The 20,209-nt window shown below is 41.6% G+C and overlaps 1 protein-coding gene across 13 annotated transcripts in view; it reads left to right on the forward strand.

Moving 5' to 3' along the window:
• nrxn2b (neurexin 2b) overlaps positions 1-20,209 on the forward strand; it is a 551,159-nt gene that overhangs the window by 287,026 nt on the left and 243,924 nt on the right. For all 13 annotated transcript variants that reach the window (XM_078105711.1, XM_040180539.2, XM_040180546.2 and 10 more), the window contains 3 exons: positions 13,720-13,839; positions 14,939-15,320; positions 17,726-17,916. In XM_078105711.1, the coding sequence (XP_077961837.1) occupies positions 13,720-13,839; positions 14,939-15,320; positions 17,726-17,916 (693 nt within the window). The remainder of the gene's footprint in view (positions 1-13,719; positions 13,840-14,938; positions 15,321-17,725; positions 17,917-20,209) is intronic.

Raw genomic sequence — 20,209 nt, forward strand, 5'->3', positions numbered from 1 at the left:
TGTCATGTAGCTGTAGTGACCACACCCAGATGTGAACTTTGAGTTATAAGGTCAGTGTACCACTGTAAGCACACCTCCCTAACACAGACCTCACGTACACTTCTACATCACTGCAGCAAGGTGAGAACGAGCCAGAAGTTCCCCTCCTAGAAAAGGCTTGAGATAACTTAAAAAAACAAACGTATATGTTGTATGAAATCATTTCCAAGTGGCCAACCAAGATAGGAAAAACAATTTATTTGGAAAAATGTACAAAATCCTATTGATTTTCATTCAGTAGTAGCTCAATGCTGTGGCATTGTTTCACCTTGTCCCTATCCTATAATTGAGTAATTTTACAGATAAAAGATTTTAGTTTAGTTCTGGCGTTTTTTTTCTCAAGTCCAGCAAGGAAAACCACTGAGAACTGCTGGCACCAGGAATGAGTACATCTAATGCTGCTGCAGTAATGTGAACGCCCACATACCCAGAAGTACGCACGCAGGCATTCACAGACGCATACCTCATTTGACACATATTGTGGGCAGGGGAATGGATCTCGTGTTTTGCCCACACAAGCGCGGCACATTTCTGCCACTGAAGCTGTCCCCCTACTCAGGCTTTACTTCTTTCACCCAAATTGCCGTGTTTCAGCCTCCTCCCCGCGGGTTGTGCACACTCACGACTGCTGGAATATGTTTTACTTTTCATACATCCCCGTAGCCATTGTCACCACACACACACACACACACACACACACACACACACACACACACACACACACACACACACACTCTGCTGGTCTCATGGGCATTTAGTCTTTTAACGGTGACTTTGTTCAGTCCTATTAGTGGTGAAGGTTATTGCTCGCCACCCCTGCTAGTTATTGCTAGTCTCCAAGCAGATGGCTCACCTGCATTCTCAACATTGAATTTGAATGAGTTTCCAATCGCTCACTTAAATCATGAGTCATCGCATCCTATTTTAACCAAAAAGATGTCAGAGAAGCATTTGCTATTGGCACTAAAATTCAACGCGCACAACTTGCTACGGTTTCTGGAGTCAGAGCATCTATTGGAATTAGACTGTATGAAATGTATTTTGGAGATGCTTGGATTGGGATTTGATTTGTAAAGGCAATTTAATGCTCCAATGGAGGATAGCCCTTATTTCTTTAATGTTCATTTCATCCTCCAAAACCCCAGGCCAAATGTGATTTAATGAGGCAATAAGAGGAATGTATTATTAACATAATGCTTTAGATCAGTGCACCCTCAGAAATGGCTACGTCATATGATATAAATAGATTTTGGTTAAAGCAATGGGCAACGCAAATTAATTACACCCCTCCTATTAATTAACAAGTTCAAATTAATTAACAGCTTGTGTGCTACTAGGTTAAAGTTAAGCACTAGTGGGAAAACATACGCTAAAGAACCACACTGGATACAAACAACCTCCATGCGTGTTCCACTCTAATCATATATGGAAATGTAAATATCAGCTCCACGCCACTTCATTTAATTCCCATACATTTTATCACATTTTCTCTCTGTGTTAATAGCAATAAACCAAATGTCTCTTAACATTTTGAACAGAAACCACCTAAAGAAGAAGTCCTTTGAAGCCTGCATGAACTGCATGAATAAACAAATATTTATCAGTTTAGAGTTTTCATTCAAAATGGCAGCCTGTCAAACTAGTCTCTCTTTTGTTAGGGATATGTATGCAGATTACCACATATGTGATAAGATAATGCCTAATTTACATTATTAATCTTATTACATCTCAGAGATTTTAGGATATGTGAAAGGAATTAGGCCTAAATAGATGGAATTAATCCACTGGGGAAGTTAAAGAGTTGATCAGTTACATCGTTTTCTCAACTAAAGACACATTTTGCTCTCCCTTCACTTGAAACCAACCACTTTTAAAATATGATTTAAGATTGAAGTCATCAGTTAAATTAAATAACATCACCCCGACCACGGTTTTTAACTTTTTCAAAAGGTTATGTTATACGTTATATGTATATAACATGACATATATATGTTTCAGGACATATAATACACTGTCAAAATGTTCTTCCTAAGTATTTGCCATTGGGGCAACAAAACCCAAGAATGACTAAGAAATTTAAACCTAAAAAAAAACAATTTCATTCAATAGCCTACATTATATCTCTTTTTAATAATTCAAACATGGTGTAGTAATTTTAACTTAACTTTGTCGCTGTGCAAGTGTCTCTTTGTCATAGTAGAAGTGGTTAAAGTCTTCAAGTATGAAAATGAATGCTTACCGCACCTTACCTCTTTTTATTGTATGTGGGAGGCTGAGAGATAAACAAAGGAAAGAGTGCCAGGGATGCCACTATGCTTTGTGTTCAATAGTGTCTCCATCCACTTCCTCTGGTCGCCCTCCGCACTGGAGACCCCCGAGGCAATCTGCTCACTGACCCACCGGTGTGAGGAGATTGCCTTCCTGCCCTTCTTGCCTAATAAGAGCTGTCCACACCAATGTTCCACTGCCTGCTTGTTCTCTGGGCACAATTTCAATTATTTGACTTGGAGGAGGTAGACTATTCTTTTTTTTTTTTTTACCTGGGACCTGGTGAAGCACTGTGAACCAGCATGTTAAAGGAGGCGAGGGGTCCACTGAACAGCTTTAGGAGCCTGTTGGGCGGGAGGGTGTCGGGCTCGTCGCGTTGGATGCCCTCTGCAGTAGATGGCAGATTCTGTCTCTCAGGGACTCTTGGCAGCATAGTGGTTGAAGCCGTCTTCAGTAACAAGTTGAGATGTACCCAATTCCCTCTTGGGTCAATGAGGATATCATTATTGTTTATTGGTCTTACCAGACCACCAGAAGTGTGTTTACGATGAGAGAGGTTAAGTATGTCAATTACATACTTAAGCATTGCCTTACAGTAGTCATTACAGAAATTCAGAAATAATAAAGAACTCCGAGTGTACAGTGCATCCGGAAAGTATTCACAGCGCTTCACTTTTTCCACATTTTATGTTACAGCCTTATTCCAAAATGGATTAAATTCATTATTTTCCTCAACATTCTACACACAACAACCCATAATGACAAAGTCAAAACTGTTTTTTGCAAATCTTTGCAAATCTGTTAAAAATAAAGAATGAAAACATAACATGTACATAAGTATTCACAGCCTTTTCCATGACACTCAAAATTTAGCTCAGGTGCATCCTGTTTCCACTGATCATCCTTGAGCTGTTTCTACAACTTGATTGAGTCCACCTGTGCTAAATTCAGTTGATTGGACATGATTGAGAAAGGCACACACCTGTCTATATAAGGTATCACAGTTGCACTGTAAGTGATAACTGGATCCAGAATTACGAACAAAAAGTGGTTTATCAGTGTTGAAGTTCTGAGAAATCAGTCTCACTAAGTCTTATTTTCTCAAAATAGGAGCAGTTGGCAAATTTAATTCATGAACTTATTGTGGATCTTAGAAGGCGTTTTAGTGCCACCGATTATACTTTTTTTTCCATGAAAACAAACTTTCTTTCTGCTGATACTCAGGAATTTAGCACTTTAATACAAGGTAGCACAGATTCTCTGTCTTCAGTCTAGTAGATCAACAAATGAGCTCCATAAAGATTAGGTGCGAGGGAAACCTGCAGTTTAGTTGTTCACAAATAAACTTAAAAGCTGTGTTGTACTAATCATTGTAAAGATCCTTTTACTCCAATAAAAAATGATTTCCAAAATCCACAGGGTTCAAGCTCTCTGTGAAGCTTCATTACAGAAGTAACAAAACACAGTTGTAAAACTATCATACTGTATCTCACAGAAGACCAGAGGTGTGTTTTTTAAATGCTTGAATGCGTCTTTTTTTGCTGGCATAGCCTCCGTCCTTGTTCTGTCTGCCTCCTCTCAGCGCTACAGGTCACATGTGCACTCATTACAGACACTCTGATGATTGGACCGCCAGCAACCTGAAGCTGTTCCAACCTGTCCTATCCCGTGGGGACATACCGTCCTGCCACAGCATGGTAGAAAATGCATTTAAAATCATGAATCAGCATCCCCCAGCGACCGTTTCTACTTTTTCTAAAGCACGAGGGAGAAAGATACAAAGATGGTACCAGTGAAAAGAAAAAAAGCAACGCGGACGTTGCCCAAAGATGATAAGCAGAGGCTAGAAGGCGACCAGGAAAGGATGAGGATTGCAGTCGCCTGTTATTGAAGCTCCGCAGGGAGCTCTAAAATTCTGGAAGGGACGGGTAAAATGAATGATTCATTCCCTGCACCTCAGAATCAGTCTTCTCCACATCTTACTGACTCAAATATGTCATCCTGAAGTGGCCGTTGAAATTCTAGAAGCTATCGGTGGAGGTTATCTTGTCACGGATTGTAAAGCACCAGCGCATCCCCCCATCTTTGCAGGGGGGGAGTGTGTGGCCCCTGATAGCAAGCAGTGAATACAAATGTGAGCCTTTTAGAAAGGACGTGCGCACGTAACAGACACACTCAGCTAAAGGCTGCTTTATCTCTGTAATTGGTCCGGCCCCCCCTCTCGATACTTATTTTCCTTCTCTTCGACGATTCCCTCTCTTTCAGAACCACACACACTGTGTAATACTCACAATTGGTCAGCCCCTTGTCTTTTTGTCCCGGTTTGCCCCATGTGGGAGATAAATTGGGTGTCCGCCTGGTCAGGGGCTTTTATTTACTGATGTGTCAGCGTCAGACAGTGTCCTCAACTGACTGCCGAACCCCACCACAAACACACACACACACACTTAAAGCTTTCATATCACTCCAATGCACCTGCACAAAAAACATCTCTCTACCCTACAATGAGAAATGTATCTTGTTCAGCAAATGGAAGGAGGCGAGATACTTTACAGGGGCCAGTGCCTGATGGATTACGGTTTGAGGAATGCAGGCGGGAATGGTGTAACGGGAGAAACGGGCCAAACAAAGGAAAGGGAGCTGTGGAAAGGGGTCTTTGATGGAGATCTTCATGCGTTTCTGTCAGCGTTATCCGCTCATATCTTTCGCTTCCATCACGACATTGCGGCAGTTAACAGATGACACATGTGCAGGCACGCCCGTACACACACACACACATGCACGCACGCACGCACACGCAAAGCTTTTCATTAGATCTGCAGTGATAGGACTCCGCTGCTTTTGAGATAGAGAATATGATATCTTGAGATAGCAGCCAAATGGCATTATTGTCAAAAGAGGTCTTATCCTGATAACTCTGAAGAGTAGAGTAATCCTGTCACTTGCCATGGAAACTATATTAATGTCTCCAGCCTTATGTAACCATTGCTGCTGTCTGCCTCTGCTTTTACACCCTAAATAACAAGCCTGTAAGGGTCACTCCGTTGAGGACAGCCTCATAAAACGCACTGTGGAAAAGTAATTCCTACTTCCATCCCTGTGCGTGTGTGTGTGTGTCTGTCAGAGATAACTATTAGTTAAATGAAGCCTGCAGTGAGTGACTGAGCCTAACAAGGATGAATAGAACTCCATCCAAACACACACACACACACACACACACACATATGGTATAGGCCAAAGCATCGTCTCCAATTGGCTTGATTTGAAACGCGCCAGATCCTTAAAGTCAGTGAAGGCAGTTGACAGAGCAATGGATCCAGAATCCTAAAATGGAACCTGGGTTTCTGAGTAAGGCTTCATTAGTTTAGTTTATTTACTCTGTGTATGATGTTTTAGATTGCGTATATATACACATTTTTTGAATGGTGAAGGTAAATCATTATTATTATTATTTTAATTTTTAAAAAGTGACTCATAAGATCAGTTGATAGTAACAACACTTAAACAGCACTTAACGCACAACACTTAAAAGACCTAAATCACATGCTTTGTTTGTTTACATCTTTCTAAATTTGCATTCATTTACTCGCTGGCCCATTTCATTTTCTTTCTGTATTTTTATTTTGCACTTTAGCTTTTACATATTTGAGTGAATATCATACAAGTGTAGGCAAATTGTTTATTAAGATTATCTATTTCCCAGATGAGAAATATGCTGTCATATCTGTCATAACATGACTTCCCCTAATTTAACTTTTAACTAACTATAGAATTTCCAATTAGTTTGGACCAAGAACCAGCTGATTAAGTAAATGGATTAAAAAACCATGCGGACCTCCATTCTGACTCATATTTCAGACAACACTTGCGAGGTGTTCTACTTTCCAAAAGTCTTTCTAAGCAAGCAGACCTGTTCAGCTCTAGAAATGGACCTATGTTAAAGCAAACAGTCTACTTATTTTTTGCCAGGCCTGCTGAAATCTTTTCTGAATAGATGAAGTCTTTAAAGTATGCAGTATGGCAAGAAGACTCCTTTCCCCTCAAGCCAAGAAATCTATATGTCAGAGTTTATTAAGAATGGTTAATGCAGGAATGTACTGGCAATTTACAATGTGCGCCTGTTGCTTGTGTTTACTGTAAAGACATTTCATGTTGCCGTTTCACAAGTTAATATAATGTCATTGTCTAACATTGATACTGATATTGGTATAGTCCTAGTTCACTATTCAGATCCATGCTTTATTTAGCTGAGTATGCAGACAATGGAATAAAATGTCAATATAATAATATCTTAGCGTCTGGCATGGCAAAATGATAGAACCATCTGCATTTGGTATTATTATTTAATGTTAAAGTTGGTGACGGTTTTCATATGTCTGTGTCATAAAGCTGGCAATAGATTACCCTGCCAGAAAAATGTAGTTGAAGTCTCTCAGTATCCCACTTCTATAATATCTGAATGGAATCTCGCTGGCATCCAGAATGTATAGAATCATCTATTTCTTTTTGCAGAAACCAGCTAAAGAGCTCACTGCTTCACAAATAATTCCCATATCTGGATAGAGGGAGGAATTCATTGAACCGCCACCAAACGTGGTACTTGGTTACAGAGTTAAGAAATGATTCAGAATGCTTTCACCATGTTGCCAATTGTCATGTCTATCCTATTGGTCTTCCTATAATGACTGAATAAATACATTTTTATGAATTTGGTGGGAAGACAGCTGTGACCACCCCCCACCCCCCCGCCTATCCAATAAGACCTGCTTTGCTTTTTATTAACTTTTCAATCGGTGTCCCCAATCCTGCATGAACATCTCTAGTGAACGTGGTTAGCGTATGAGAGTGCTGGCAGAGATCGCTTCGCTGTGCATGAGTTGAGGCCCCGCTGTCCAGACACCAGTCGGCTGGAGTAATCAAGTGTGAAGGTTGAGAGGAGCAAAGAGCCATTAACCTACCAAATGCAGTACCGTTTGCAGAGGGCATGCGGGAGGAAGTGCGTGTTTGGGTTTGTCAGTGTGTGAATGAGTGAGAAAATGCCAAATCTGGTGAGTGTAAGGTATGATTGTGTGTGTGTGTGTGTGGGGTGGGGGGGGGGGGGGGGGTGGGGGGGGCGTGTACGGCCACATCAGAGTGTGTGCAATAGTGCCTGCAGCGTGTGGAGTAAATTGTCATTGTCCCATGCATGCGTACTTGGCAGGCTTTCACAATTATACTCGGCCGTTTGTATCTATTTGTTTTGATTTGTGGTGAAATCTGCCCGCGCATCCTGCCTATCTAATATGACCCCATCACACGGTATTCCCATATGACTTTACAGTGTGGCTGTGCCTGGCATGCCCAGGCCCGCCACCGCCTGTTTGACGCGCCACTGTCAGCTGGTGTGACGCCATGCTGAACCGGCCCATCTGCTCGGGCCCGGCTGGCGCTAGGGGAAGCTTATCGGAGGCAGGGATGAGGGAAAGAGCATCAGACCGGGGGTTATGGGCACCTTCCAATAATTCTCCTGAACTGCAGCGCCCCCAAAACGTCCACAACATAAACAAGAGTGTGATCGAGTGTAAGGGTGTGTTTGTTTTAGTGCAGAGGTGACTCGGCGAGTAGGTGCACTCATGACGAGTGGATAAGCTGTCCACCTTGCTAGCGACAGTAGTTTCCCTGCTGTTGAGGTCTGGAGGAAGTCTTGATGAAACGATTATTAAGCGGTTGTTTTGGGGAATGAATTGCTTTCAAGTCAAAGTAATCTCAAAAACAGTAATTGCAATGCTCTTTTTTTGATGGCATATTATAAAGCTTTTTATCTATGCAGTTTTCCACTACATGTGGATATCTTCCACGTAGCGATCGCCAAATGGATGTCATAGTTCACTCACCTACTGACTTCTGGTTACATCACAGTATAGAGGTGTATGCGTTGTGGGTGGAAAGCTGTAGGATTGAGGTTGTGTTTGATAATGTTTGTGTGGGTTCTGTGAGTGGGTTTGTGAGTGTGCATGTGTGACGTAGGCCCAATCTGGTAGTGAATGCTTAAATACATCATGATTGCCTTTTTTGCATTTTCTTTCATGCATCGCTTTTTAGGTCAATTTCATGCACCTACAGTTCAAATTCCAATGACATTATAATGTATTAGGTCAGGTACACAATTTTAATTTGGGATATTGGTATTTTCCTCCAGTTTATTTTAGCTTCAAACAGTTATGTGCTGCGTTGTGGTGAATTTCAAATGTATGTTGGAAATGTCTGTAAAAGAAAACTGCAGGTAGGTAAGGTAGGAAATCAAGTGGGATCGATAGGGAGTGAACCCTCCATTATTTAGAAAGCAGAGGCCCTCAGAAAAGAGAGATGGATACATCCCAACCATAAATCGAACACATTAATGTAACAATTAATGTAATGCTGTGGAAGAACACATCCAAGTCAATACAGATGTGCTAAACGTCCTTAAAGCAACAATCTACTGTGTTCAGTATTCATGGGATTTGTTCAGTTAGTTGGGAGGAGATCATTCAGCTGTTTGAACTTAACAGGCAGTGCATTGTGAGGTCCTGCAGATTCAGAGGAGACGTGATGCAGGGAGGTGTGCCCAGGACATGTGACCTGTTTGTGGACGGTAGCCCACCATACTGCAGAGTCATCGAAATGTAAAAAAAGAACGTGCTGAAGGAGGGACGGACCGCGAGCAGAACAGAAGGAGATGGGAGAAAGTGTTTAGGTGTCTAAGTGTGTGTGTGTGTGTGTGTGTGTGTGTGTGTGTGGGCGGGAGTCCTCTTCATTACCGGCACTAAAAAGACATGCCAGGAGCACAGATGGCAGAGGAGAGAGATGGCATGGGTGTTGGCACATAGACTGTAGCACGTACTTGCACACTGCATCCATTCACAGACTCAAAAACCAACATAGGGAACATGTGGACATGAAAGGTGTTAAGGTTCATTATGCTCTCCTAACGATTGGCAAATACAATTAAGCTATAAAAGATATTTAAAAAGCACACTTAAAGATATGCCGATGCCCTGATGCGCGTACACACACACACACACACACACACACACACACACACACACACACACACACACACACACACACACACACACACACACACACACACATTCCTATCCATGTGTCATCAAGCTCTCCCATGGTGTTCCTGTGCCACTGTCTTGGCCTGGGAAAGCAGCCGTGAATGTGGAGCAGCCTGTTTGTGGGTGGGAGATGTTTATATTGTACACAGCATGTACTGCTCTCCTCCGCAAGGTTGAACTGAAGAGCAAGCTCTCTCTCTCTCTCTCTCTCTCTCTCTCTCGCTCTCTCGCTCTCTCTCGCTCTCTCTTTGCTATATTTGTAGGGTAATAACTGTTACGGTGTGTGATAGATCCATGCAATACACATCATTTATTCTTCTTTCGTATTTTAACTTGCAATGGTTGTAATTCTCTCGTATCAAATAGCATCAAGAAATAAGAATAAATAAATGTTTTTAAAAATTCTTTCCAAAATTTTTATAGTTCATATAAAAAGGTCTTACTTATTATACAATCTAAAGTGATGAGGTTTTGCATTTTTGACAACAACTAATGTGTAAAAATTACACATTAGTTATAACTTGTAATAATCCCTTTACGTATATTCAACGTATTTGGAGGAGGGTATAGAGTTCAGTGTGTTTATATACTGTATAATGCACTTTCCCAGATGGTGGCACACATGGAGCTGCCTGAGGTCTATCACCTGGTAATGAAATGCTAATTATTAACATGAAAACGTTTCTGCATGAAAAATGCATTTCAATCAGCTGGTGCAAACCTTTATCCCTACGTTTTCAGCTCGCTCTCCTCCGTCTCCTCTCGTGCCCTGGCTTCTAACACCACCCCTCTTCCCTCTAAGTGGGGCTGCTGAGCCGAGAACACTTTAGTGTGGAGTCGTTTTAATTAAACCGCAGTCCGATGTTATAATTTCAATGTCACATGTTGTTTTCTCTGAACAACTCGCACTTGCGAGTGTGGATGCATGATTATGTTTGGCTTTGTGGAAACTGATGAACACAAAAGTCACGAGTACCAATTATACATAATGTTCTCTCCCAGGGAATCACAAAGAGTCATCGTTATTCACTCCTGTGTCCTGTATTTGTGGAAGGCAGGGTCTGTCAACACTTCTTAGAGAGAATATGATGCTCTAGTTGAAAGGGATCTACTGAACTCGTCTAATATAGTAGACCAGCACGCTCATTAGTTTAATAACCGTATTGGGGAAGCTCGCTTGGTATGAGGCGTTAACTAAATGAAACTAGCCTTATAGTAGTTTTCTTACCTGGAAACGTGTGTGTGCTGTTTGTCAGATTTCAAGCCCCCCGGGCTGCTGAGAGGACACACATCCTGGTGTCACTGCCACCTGCTCCCAGTCAGAGACACTCATCTCGCACTTCCTGATTGTCATAATTGAAATGCTGTCACTGTTGACGGAGGATGGATGTAATGCTTATGACATTTTAGTATTCACTGTCGCAATAACAGCCTGAATGCAGACTGATGGCAGCAACCCGAGTGTTCCACGGATCTGATTGCATTAATCTCCTTGTTTACAGAAAGACCACAGCAACGGGTGATGGGGGACTCCAGGTAATAATGTAACAGCCTGCAAACATCACACCTCTCATTTATGGTGTGATGACAGTCAATGGAAATAACACACAGCTCTCCAGCTCCCATGTGCTTCATTTAGAAAGTGCAAAGCAAAGTGATGGATTGAGAGGGCATGGGAACAAAATAAAGGAAAAGTTAGGAAGCTGTTGTTCGTGCAATCATTTCCCCTGCTCAGACAGCGAGACATCATGAGGGTTAAACTGACTGCATTCTGATAATCTGCAGCACATTTCTTAATGAGCCCTGCGTCCCCCTTTGTTGTCCTAGCATCCAGTCCTCTCTGCAGTGGCTGAATTAAAGGCTTGGCGCTCATTGGCTGTCCACTCTCATCATTCTTGTTACCTGTGCTGTAATACAAAGCCAGGTGCTTTGGCTTGATGTGGTTTGGAGCTGTGTCTCGCTAGGATGCATCCTTAAGGACGCATCCTTCGACGTCACTTCATACGTCACTATGGTTGCGTCCATGTACTGTTCTTATGAACATCGATGTACCAACACACATTTATAACAAATACACAACGAGCAGCTCATGTTACCGGGAGCCGCTGTGCTGTCAACGGCAGCTCGTCTGCCCACATCCGCCCGTAGTTATTTTTGAAAAGTCACTTAACTTTAACACTTTAGAGGATGACTAATATCTTACTGAACCTGAGACGGTTTTATATATAGTTTATACTTTATATAATGAACAGAAATCGATCAAAGTGAGCTCAGGTAGACAAGTTAGGAACCTGAAATATCACTTTTTAAGTTACGTTACAGAATAAATACACAAAAAAACTGAACTTGATTTGATGCTTTTGTTTTGTGGTTTGATTATAAACTAACTTTAGATTTAACTGTGTTTTATGGAGCCAGGAACAAACATCAAGCTGAAGGAGAACGATGTGTGTCTATTGACATTAGGATAGTGTAGCGTGGACATATTCTGTAATATTTTACAGTTAAAATAGCTTTTATCCTATGCAAGAAAAAATTGCATACAAGTTAATAAATGTGTTTGCTCCTGTGGTTTTTATTGACAACATTGATGGAATCTCCTCTGCCTTAAGTTAAGATTTTATTGATTATTATCCCGGTGTACACTAAATGCATTTTATTAATTGTTCTAATTTATGGACCGGGTCGGCACTTTCTTTATAATAATCCACATTGCCCTGCTGCACTTTGTTCCTCAGTTATTTTTCGGGGGGATTCTTTTTCCTTTTTTTATTGTCAGTTTTCGGTTTCCCTCCTCTCTTGTCCTCTCCATCATTGCATCAGCTTTGACTTCCCTGCCGGTAACTTCCATCCACCCATGGCACTCTTTACAGCGATACAGCAGCTGGTTTACCTTTTATATTTACTTCACACATGGTGTGATCAAAAGTTTCTCTCTAATTTCTTGTGGCTAAAGACAGAGAGCCCATAAGAACAACCATAAAAAATAATAATAATAAAAAGTAAAAGGGAAAACAATGCTCTAGTGGGCCATGTGTGTGTGTTTTTGTCACAAATTGGGGAGATTTTTTTTAACTAGACTACATCATGTCCCACACTACTAGCAAGGCGGCAATCATATTTTGCCAGGCTGCACTACATCATCCAGTCAAGCGTCTTGTATAATACTCTCATGCTTTAGCGAGCCAACCAGTCAGAAAAGAGCCAGTGTCCTGCGTGAAGAGTATGATTTTTAAAACTAGATCTGTGTGAATAATCCATCACTGACGATGGAAGAATAATCATTTTATTTTTATTTAGCATTTCCTTATTCACCGCTCACAATGGCCCTTGCTTGAATGCGAGCGCAATGCAGAAGGGGGCTTTACAGAAGTGACTCGTCCCCTCCTGCTTTCTGCTATTTGAGTCTGCCCTGTTGCCAAAGAGGTGAAAGTCTCCTTTTATTATGCTGTTGCTTACGTAATCTCCTAAAACTGACATGCCTTTATTTAAGCTTCTGCATCCATATGACGGAATATTCTTCTGTTTAATGTCACATACTGTACAACTCATAAGTCTATTTTTGAACCCTTTAACGCTGCTATTTACCAGCACCAGTCGTTGCCCAGACAAGAACCATGAGTGCCATCAACTCCTCGTGGTGCATCGAATGAAGGATTCACAACAGCTGTTTTAATTCAAATCTGCCCCACCGCCACTCCCTCACACCCACAGTTTGTCTCGTGGATGTTGATGTAATGAGGTGACGTTATTGGCAGGATAGAAATGCCCAGTTTTGAACTCGTATGATTATGTAACGCACTTCAGTCAAACCCATATGCCTTTGCATCAAACTGTCCCCTTGGGTTGCAGAGGTCGAACAGCTGCAAGGCGAGGAGGGAATGTCCTGCTCCCCCTCAGCGGAGTCCACCTCATGCTAAAGTGGGACACAAAACACAACGTCAAACAGGATTTGTAGCGTGAGATCTCCAAGAGCGAGTCGGCTGCCTCCTCCAATCTTTCTTTTTCCTCAATCTGTGATGACTTATTTGTCTGTTTGACCGTGACAACTTTCTGTGGTCACTGTGTGAGAAGACATTTGATCTGACAGACGGTTTGTCGGGGGGGGGGGGGGGGGGGGGGTGTGTATTTGATTTCTTTAGTTTTCCAGTGTACAGGGAGGATCCATAGTGTGAATGTGTTTGGCAAACATGCAGGTTTTCTCCTCCAGCACTGTCACCTAATGTGTGTAAACTGTGTTGTTTGTGTGGGGGGTGCATGAGTAGGCACGCACAGCTTTTCCACTGTGCTGTTTTTGATTCGCCCCCCTCCCCCTACTCCACTACAGGCAAAGGCCCTGAGACGCTGTTTGCTGGGCAGAAGCTGAACGACAATGAGTGGCACACAGTGAAGGTGGTGCGAAGGGGCAAGAGCCTGCAGCTGTCTGTGGATAACGTCACAGTGGAAGGTAAGATCTTTTAGCTACGGACATTCCTATAGGGTGACCACGGTGAGTGTCCAGAGTCCAATCACAGATCCACATGCATCACTCCACAGGAACACCTCCACCTACAGAGCGTGTGTTTGTCTATTCCTTATTATACCGACTCATTTAGAAGCGGATATCTAATTATAATGATAAGTCCAACCTAAAGGCGGCATACGGTTTGTAATATGTATTATTGATCTTAAATATATTTAAGATCATTTCTAAGGCTGGAAATAGATAATTCCATCCAACGCAAGCCCGCACAAATGAGAGGAGTATGTATTTGTAATTTGTACTGTAAAAAGAAATGAGAAGTTGATCCTTTTCTATAGCAAATACCAACGAATGTACAAAAGCATTGAGGTACAAGGTCTGACAACTTCTTGGAAAAATAACAGAAGGCTGAAAGGTCAAGAGACGAGATGGAGTCATGGTTACTTGCAGTATTGTTGCCCGAGGCAAAATGATGGCAGGGCAAAGGATGAGGTGAGATAACGGTGAGAGCCAGATGATGGAATGGTCGTGGGCGCGCTGAGGCCAGAAGCCAGGAATGACCCTGGGAAGTTTGAGCATTTCACAAACTTGTTAACAAGGAGGAAGAAAGAGGCCCGAGTGCGGACGGCATTTTAATCGGTAGCTCGCCGAGCTCATTACTTCATGTCTCACTGTAAACACCACGTAAACGCTGCCTCGCAGAGATTTTCTGCAACTTCATGCAAACATAATTTGCTCCACAGCAGATTAAACAAATTGACTCTGCTTTTATGAACGAATACAATTAAAACATATACTGTACACATACTGTTTTAACAAGCAGCTAAACACAGATCTAATAAGCATATGAAAGGTCTGCCGAAACCATAAAATATGTGCTCATCACCAAAGCATATACAGTAAATTACAGTGCAATTGCATTGATTTACTGTGCTCCAGATTTATATGCCTCTCATTAAGTTAAACATATGGGACTTGAAAGCATTAAGTAGATCTGCTTGGAATTACATGATCCTTAATATTTTCCCCTGGTTACCTTCTGCTTCCCGTATTTGTTGATGCTATTTTTTTTCTTCCACATCAGGCCAGATGACTGGTGCTCACACACGTCTGGAGTTCCACAACATCGAGACGGGCATCATGACGGAGCGACGCTTCATATCTGTGGTGCCCTCAAACTTCATCGGGCATCTCCAGGGCCTGACTTTCAACGGGCTGCCCTATCTAGACCAGTGCAAGAACGGCGACATCTCCTACTGCGAGCTGAACGCTCGCTTTGGCATGCGCCACATCATTGCAGATCCAGTGACGTTTCGGACAAAAGGCAGCTACTTAGCCTTGGCCACTTTACAAGCTTACGCATCCATGCACCTCTTCTTTCAGTTTAAAACCACCACCCCTGACGGACTGATGCTCTTTAACTCGGGAGACGGTAGTGACTTTATTGTTGTGGAACTGGTGAAAGGGTAAGTAAAATGGTACTTGAGTACATGAGTAGCATTGCATGTTTTATTTTATTTGGGCCCAAAACATTTTTGCCTGCACAATAAATGGAGCTCCACTTCCCCTGATAGAGCGTAACAGTGACGGTGTCCACTCTGTTCATAAAAGAGTGCACGTGAAAAAACACTGTGAAAACTGGAAGGCACAAAAAAGCTTCATGCACAAACAACAATGAAACAAACACTCTGCCTTGCATTGCCTGCAACAACTACAATAGTATTTGAATGGGTTATCTTCATTATTGTACCTTGTTCAACTAGACCAGCAGTAGGATAACACACGGGAGCTTTGTCCGACCTTGAACTTGTCAATCACTTTACAAAAACAAAAGATTGATAATCATTGTGAGTAAAACAACAAGCGTTTTAAAAAAAGTACTCAAAAAGATAGTAAATGTCACGTATAATATCTGAACGACACTACTTAATAAGTCAACTTGCGTTGTTATGGCAGGTCAAATACATGGGTGGCACCTTAGGCGGTTCATCTATATATCACTCACTATATATTTCAGTTTGAGAAAAACCTTAAAGAAAGACATTTAAGCATGGAACCGTGCCAGGCGACTACGAGATGAATCATGACCGAAAAGGATAAATAAGTTCATTATAACCTCAAAAATACAGAACTGTGTACACTATACTGTAAGAGGGAAGTAACTTGTTATGAACCATTGCACTTTAAACTAAGAGTCGCTGATCTAAAATTAGGATGGATTCAAAAACTCTATGGCACTACTTCTTCCATAGCTTTTAGTTCTTCTTAAATCTGCCATTGTCAAATGAAAGCCACTGTGTGTCCTCACAAGTCCATTTGATTTGTCCTCTAATGCATCACTTTGCATTGCCATCTAGCCCATTTCCTGCTGATTCTAACGTGGCTCACTGAGTGAAATAGAGTGCAGAGTCTGGTAGATCATCAATTGATCGCCACACAAGGAAAAGTCTTTCAAACTAAATCTCCTTTAAAATAGGTTTTTGGATCAGCAAAGTAAATAAAAACAGGCATTCGGGGATTTAAAGCGGCAATGAATCCGGGTTGGCGGAACAAAAGTGGCTTTGGTGCAATGATCGCAACCAGACTCGTACCTGTTAATGTAGGATTGTGAATCAAAATGCTATTCCTTGACACGTAAAGGCAAATCTTTGGCAAATCTTGGATTTAGAAGCTAGCATCAACCCCAAAGGTTGAGACTATGAATTGTATCCCCCTAAAATCTGTTCATAATTAGAGTACCTGAAAGAAGCCTTTACGTGTTTATCTCTATAGTAAGAACAATTACAACACAAAGCCTACGCTGCTTCTGCCACACAGAGACAAGAGGCACCATAAAGGAGCTGGACTAGCACCACAACACATTCCTTGAATAGCCTTAACCCAAAAGGCAAGCAACTGTATGTGATGGAGGGAACTTTGCCACCTCATCTGGCTCTGGGCAAAAAGGGCCTTTTAGACAAAAACAGGTTTCTATATTTACATGTCAGCGAGTAAACAAATGTTTAACCCCAGGCCTCATGTACAGCCACAAACAGTGGTACTATTATTTATTTCAACAATTTATTCTTGAACAAAGAATAGAATGGGGACATTAGAGGCAAAGCGGTAGAGCCATTCACATCAACTGGAGGTTGAGTGTTTTTGAAAGAAAATATTTAGGAGGAGAAATACATTTCAGATTCTAACTGGTGCTGTTGAATATCCCAATTTCCAGAAGTTATTACATTTTGTCCTTGAAATGAATAATGTCTTTTGATTTGTAATGACAATGGTGTAATGGTAGCAGTAGATGCAGTTAATCAATGATGATACAATATGTTTTTCGTGCCGTCAGCACGAAGATAGTACAAAAATAATCTCAACCCTACTGTGCATTTAGAGATGTTGCTGCTGAGCTCTGATAATCAGGAACAATGACGAGTATCTGCACTTAATGTTATGGACAATGATTTTTTTTACCTGAACTTTGAATGTCCGTCATTACATGCATTACATACAGTTAGCCTAAAAAGTGTGATTTATTCCGGTTATTTAAATGAAATGATGGTAGTGTTAGATTGCTGCTACACGGCCGCTTGTAATAAAGTTGCATTCATCGATTGGGCAAGCAGGGTTTTTTGAAAGACTAAACGGCAAGAAATATGGATTGAAGCAGAATATTTGACGCTTTTATAGATGGGTATTTTGCGTAACTTAAACCATATCGCTTGCAAAAAGTTTAAATGTTCTATTATTGCTAGCTTGATCAAATGTTGAGCCACACAATCCAACTGGTTATCTAAGATGTTCAGTAACCACGATTGAAATAAACACAAATGGAAATGATCCCCATCCGCCGTAATAACACATACTATGATGTCTATCCTCACAGATATGTCCACTATGTCTTTGATCTTGGCAACGGGCCGTCACTGATGAAGGGAAACTCTGACAAGCCACTCAATGACAACCAATGGCACAACGTGGTGGTGTCCCGGGACGCCAACAATGTACATACTCTCAAGATCGACTCACGCACCGTTACGCAGCACTCCAATGGAGCCCGCAACCTGGACCTCAAAGGTAAGAGAAAGCTGTCTAGCGCTCAGTGATTCATTCTCCTCAGAAAACATGAGCACTGACAGAAAATAATTATTCCAGTACATCCTTGGTCTGGCCCTGACGTTTGTTGGAAGGAGGAAACTTTTGTATTAGGTCCACTTGACATCCGTTGGTCTTTTTTGTTTTTCGTTAATGCTTCAATTTGTGTTGGTACCACACAACAATGGATTTAGATTTGCACATGGAATGCTTGTTTTGTGTTTATTTTTTTAGTCCTGAAGTATTGGACATTCACTCATAGATGACACGAAAAGTAAATATGCTTTCCAGAGTGGACAGAGAGTGAAGTAAGACTCAACAAAAGCCTGGCAGCATCTATGCCAGCATGTCATTGTTACCTTGAAAGATCCCTTGTTTCAACAGATGGTTGGCTTTACAGGAACATGGCGCTAAAAGGGCAATTTTTGTTTCAAATTGGAGTGCCGATATGACCTAAATCCAACATTGCAGGCCAAGGTACAAAAAGAAAACTGCACCAGAAACAATAACCGCTTATCCCTCTATCCCGCTGTGCTCTTTTTTGCTTTCACTTGCTTTCACCGTCACATTGGGTACGCTTGACTTTAAGTCGCAGTACGATGACTTCCTTTGACGGAGACACCTTTTACTACTTTCTCTCTCATGAATCATCTTGAAATAATAGCCATGTTTCGAGGCACTTGAATGTAAATAGGTATCTATCGAGCGGATGTGTGACAGCAAGAGAATACAAGCACAAAAGTAAAAAATAAAGTGAAATGAATATTTGTAACAAAGGCCCTGGGATGTCTATCTTGAACAACATGGAAGTGTCAACCCGCACTAATGTTACTATCAGCTTTGGGTTATTTACTTTGCTGTGATTTACTATTTTGGTAATGTTCCAGAGTAAACTCTTGAGGCTACGGTGGGTTGTTGTGTAACACATCACGGTACGCCCCTGGGGCCACTGGAGAATGTGAGGAGGCAAAAGATCAAGAGTGGCCCAAAGCTTGTTTTTAATTTAATTTGTATTATTTGTTATCTTTTTCATTTGAGTCTTTTACTGTTTGCATAGCGGAATTAAAAAGCATTTCACAAGTCTAGATGTAGTGCATAATTACTACATATAATCAATGCTTACCTTTCAAGCTTTTTGAATATATCAAGCTACTGTCAAATATGTTTGTGTACACATAGTGCAACAAGTAAATACAATTATGCTGAGGTGCATCCATGCACTCTGCTGCACTCCAGTCTAGCAGGTTTGAGGCAGCCGAGCCAAGTATTTTACTGTAGTATAACCTCTTTTAAGCTTCAATGACTAGACCAGTGTTTTTCAACCTTTTTTGCGTCAAGGCACACTTGAGACACAGAAAAAATCTTACGGCACACCAACAACCGTAAATGATATGAAAATCAATCCCAAACATAGTTTCAGCATGAGCATAATATACTCTAAAAAATCAGGGAAACGCGTGTTCTATTTGTTGTGTTTTATTAAACTTAACATCATCCTAATGCCAAGATGGCACAGGCTTTATGCGTCAGCAACGCAAGCCTCCCGCAGCGCACCAGGCTGCGATTGGTCCGCTAACTACGTCCTTTACGGAGTCTCACATTTCCGCTTTGATAGCCCGATACCGCCATTATTAAAACGAAGAATGTTTACAAGAGAACGGATCAGATTTAAGAACTTTTGTCGGAAGAACGCTTGTGCTTTATAGCAACACCCCCATGCAGAGGAGATACCCCCCCCCCCCCTCCCCCAAATGTTCTCTTAGCATTCCCTCACTCAGCTTCAGTGATTAATAGACAATTCTACCTTGTTCCTTATAAAACAGCACGGCCAAGCATCTGCCGGACAGATCCCTCAGCTGCCCACCACAGAGGCATGCAGCTGCAATGACGCTGTGTGCACATTGCATAGCACAAACACACTATTGTATGATTTGTCGCACAAATGAAACGAAGGCCATTTTGCCTTTCCACTGCCCAATCAACACAGTGCTCGGCTGTGGAGTAACTTTCAGTCGGTGATTTTGCTCTGTGAACCACAGTGTAGAAAGTTCTCAATTTTCATGGCTCCTTTTCTTTATCTGAACAACTCTTGTCTGCCGGGGTAATAGTTTTGAATCTTGCTTCAGAGGACTTCATTTCTTTATCCTCAATTCCCTCGTCTGGCATTGGAACTTTGCTCTGTAGTGCTGTGACCATTCTTCTGTAGTGCATAAGTTGCAGACCAAAACGCGAGTACACGAAGAAAGCCTCTTGAGTGATGCACGAACATATCTTT

This window comes from Gasterosteus aculeatus, chromosome 7, assembly GCF_964276395.1.
Source record: "Gasterosteus aculeatus chromosome 7, fGasAcu3.hap1.1, whole genome shotgun sequence".
NCBI classification, from domain to species: domain Eukaryota; kingdom Metazoa; phylum Chordata; class Actinopteri; order Perciformes; family Gasterosteidae; genus Gasterosteus; species Gasterosteus aculeatus.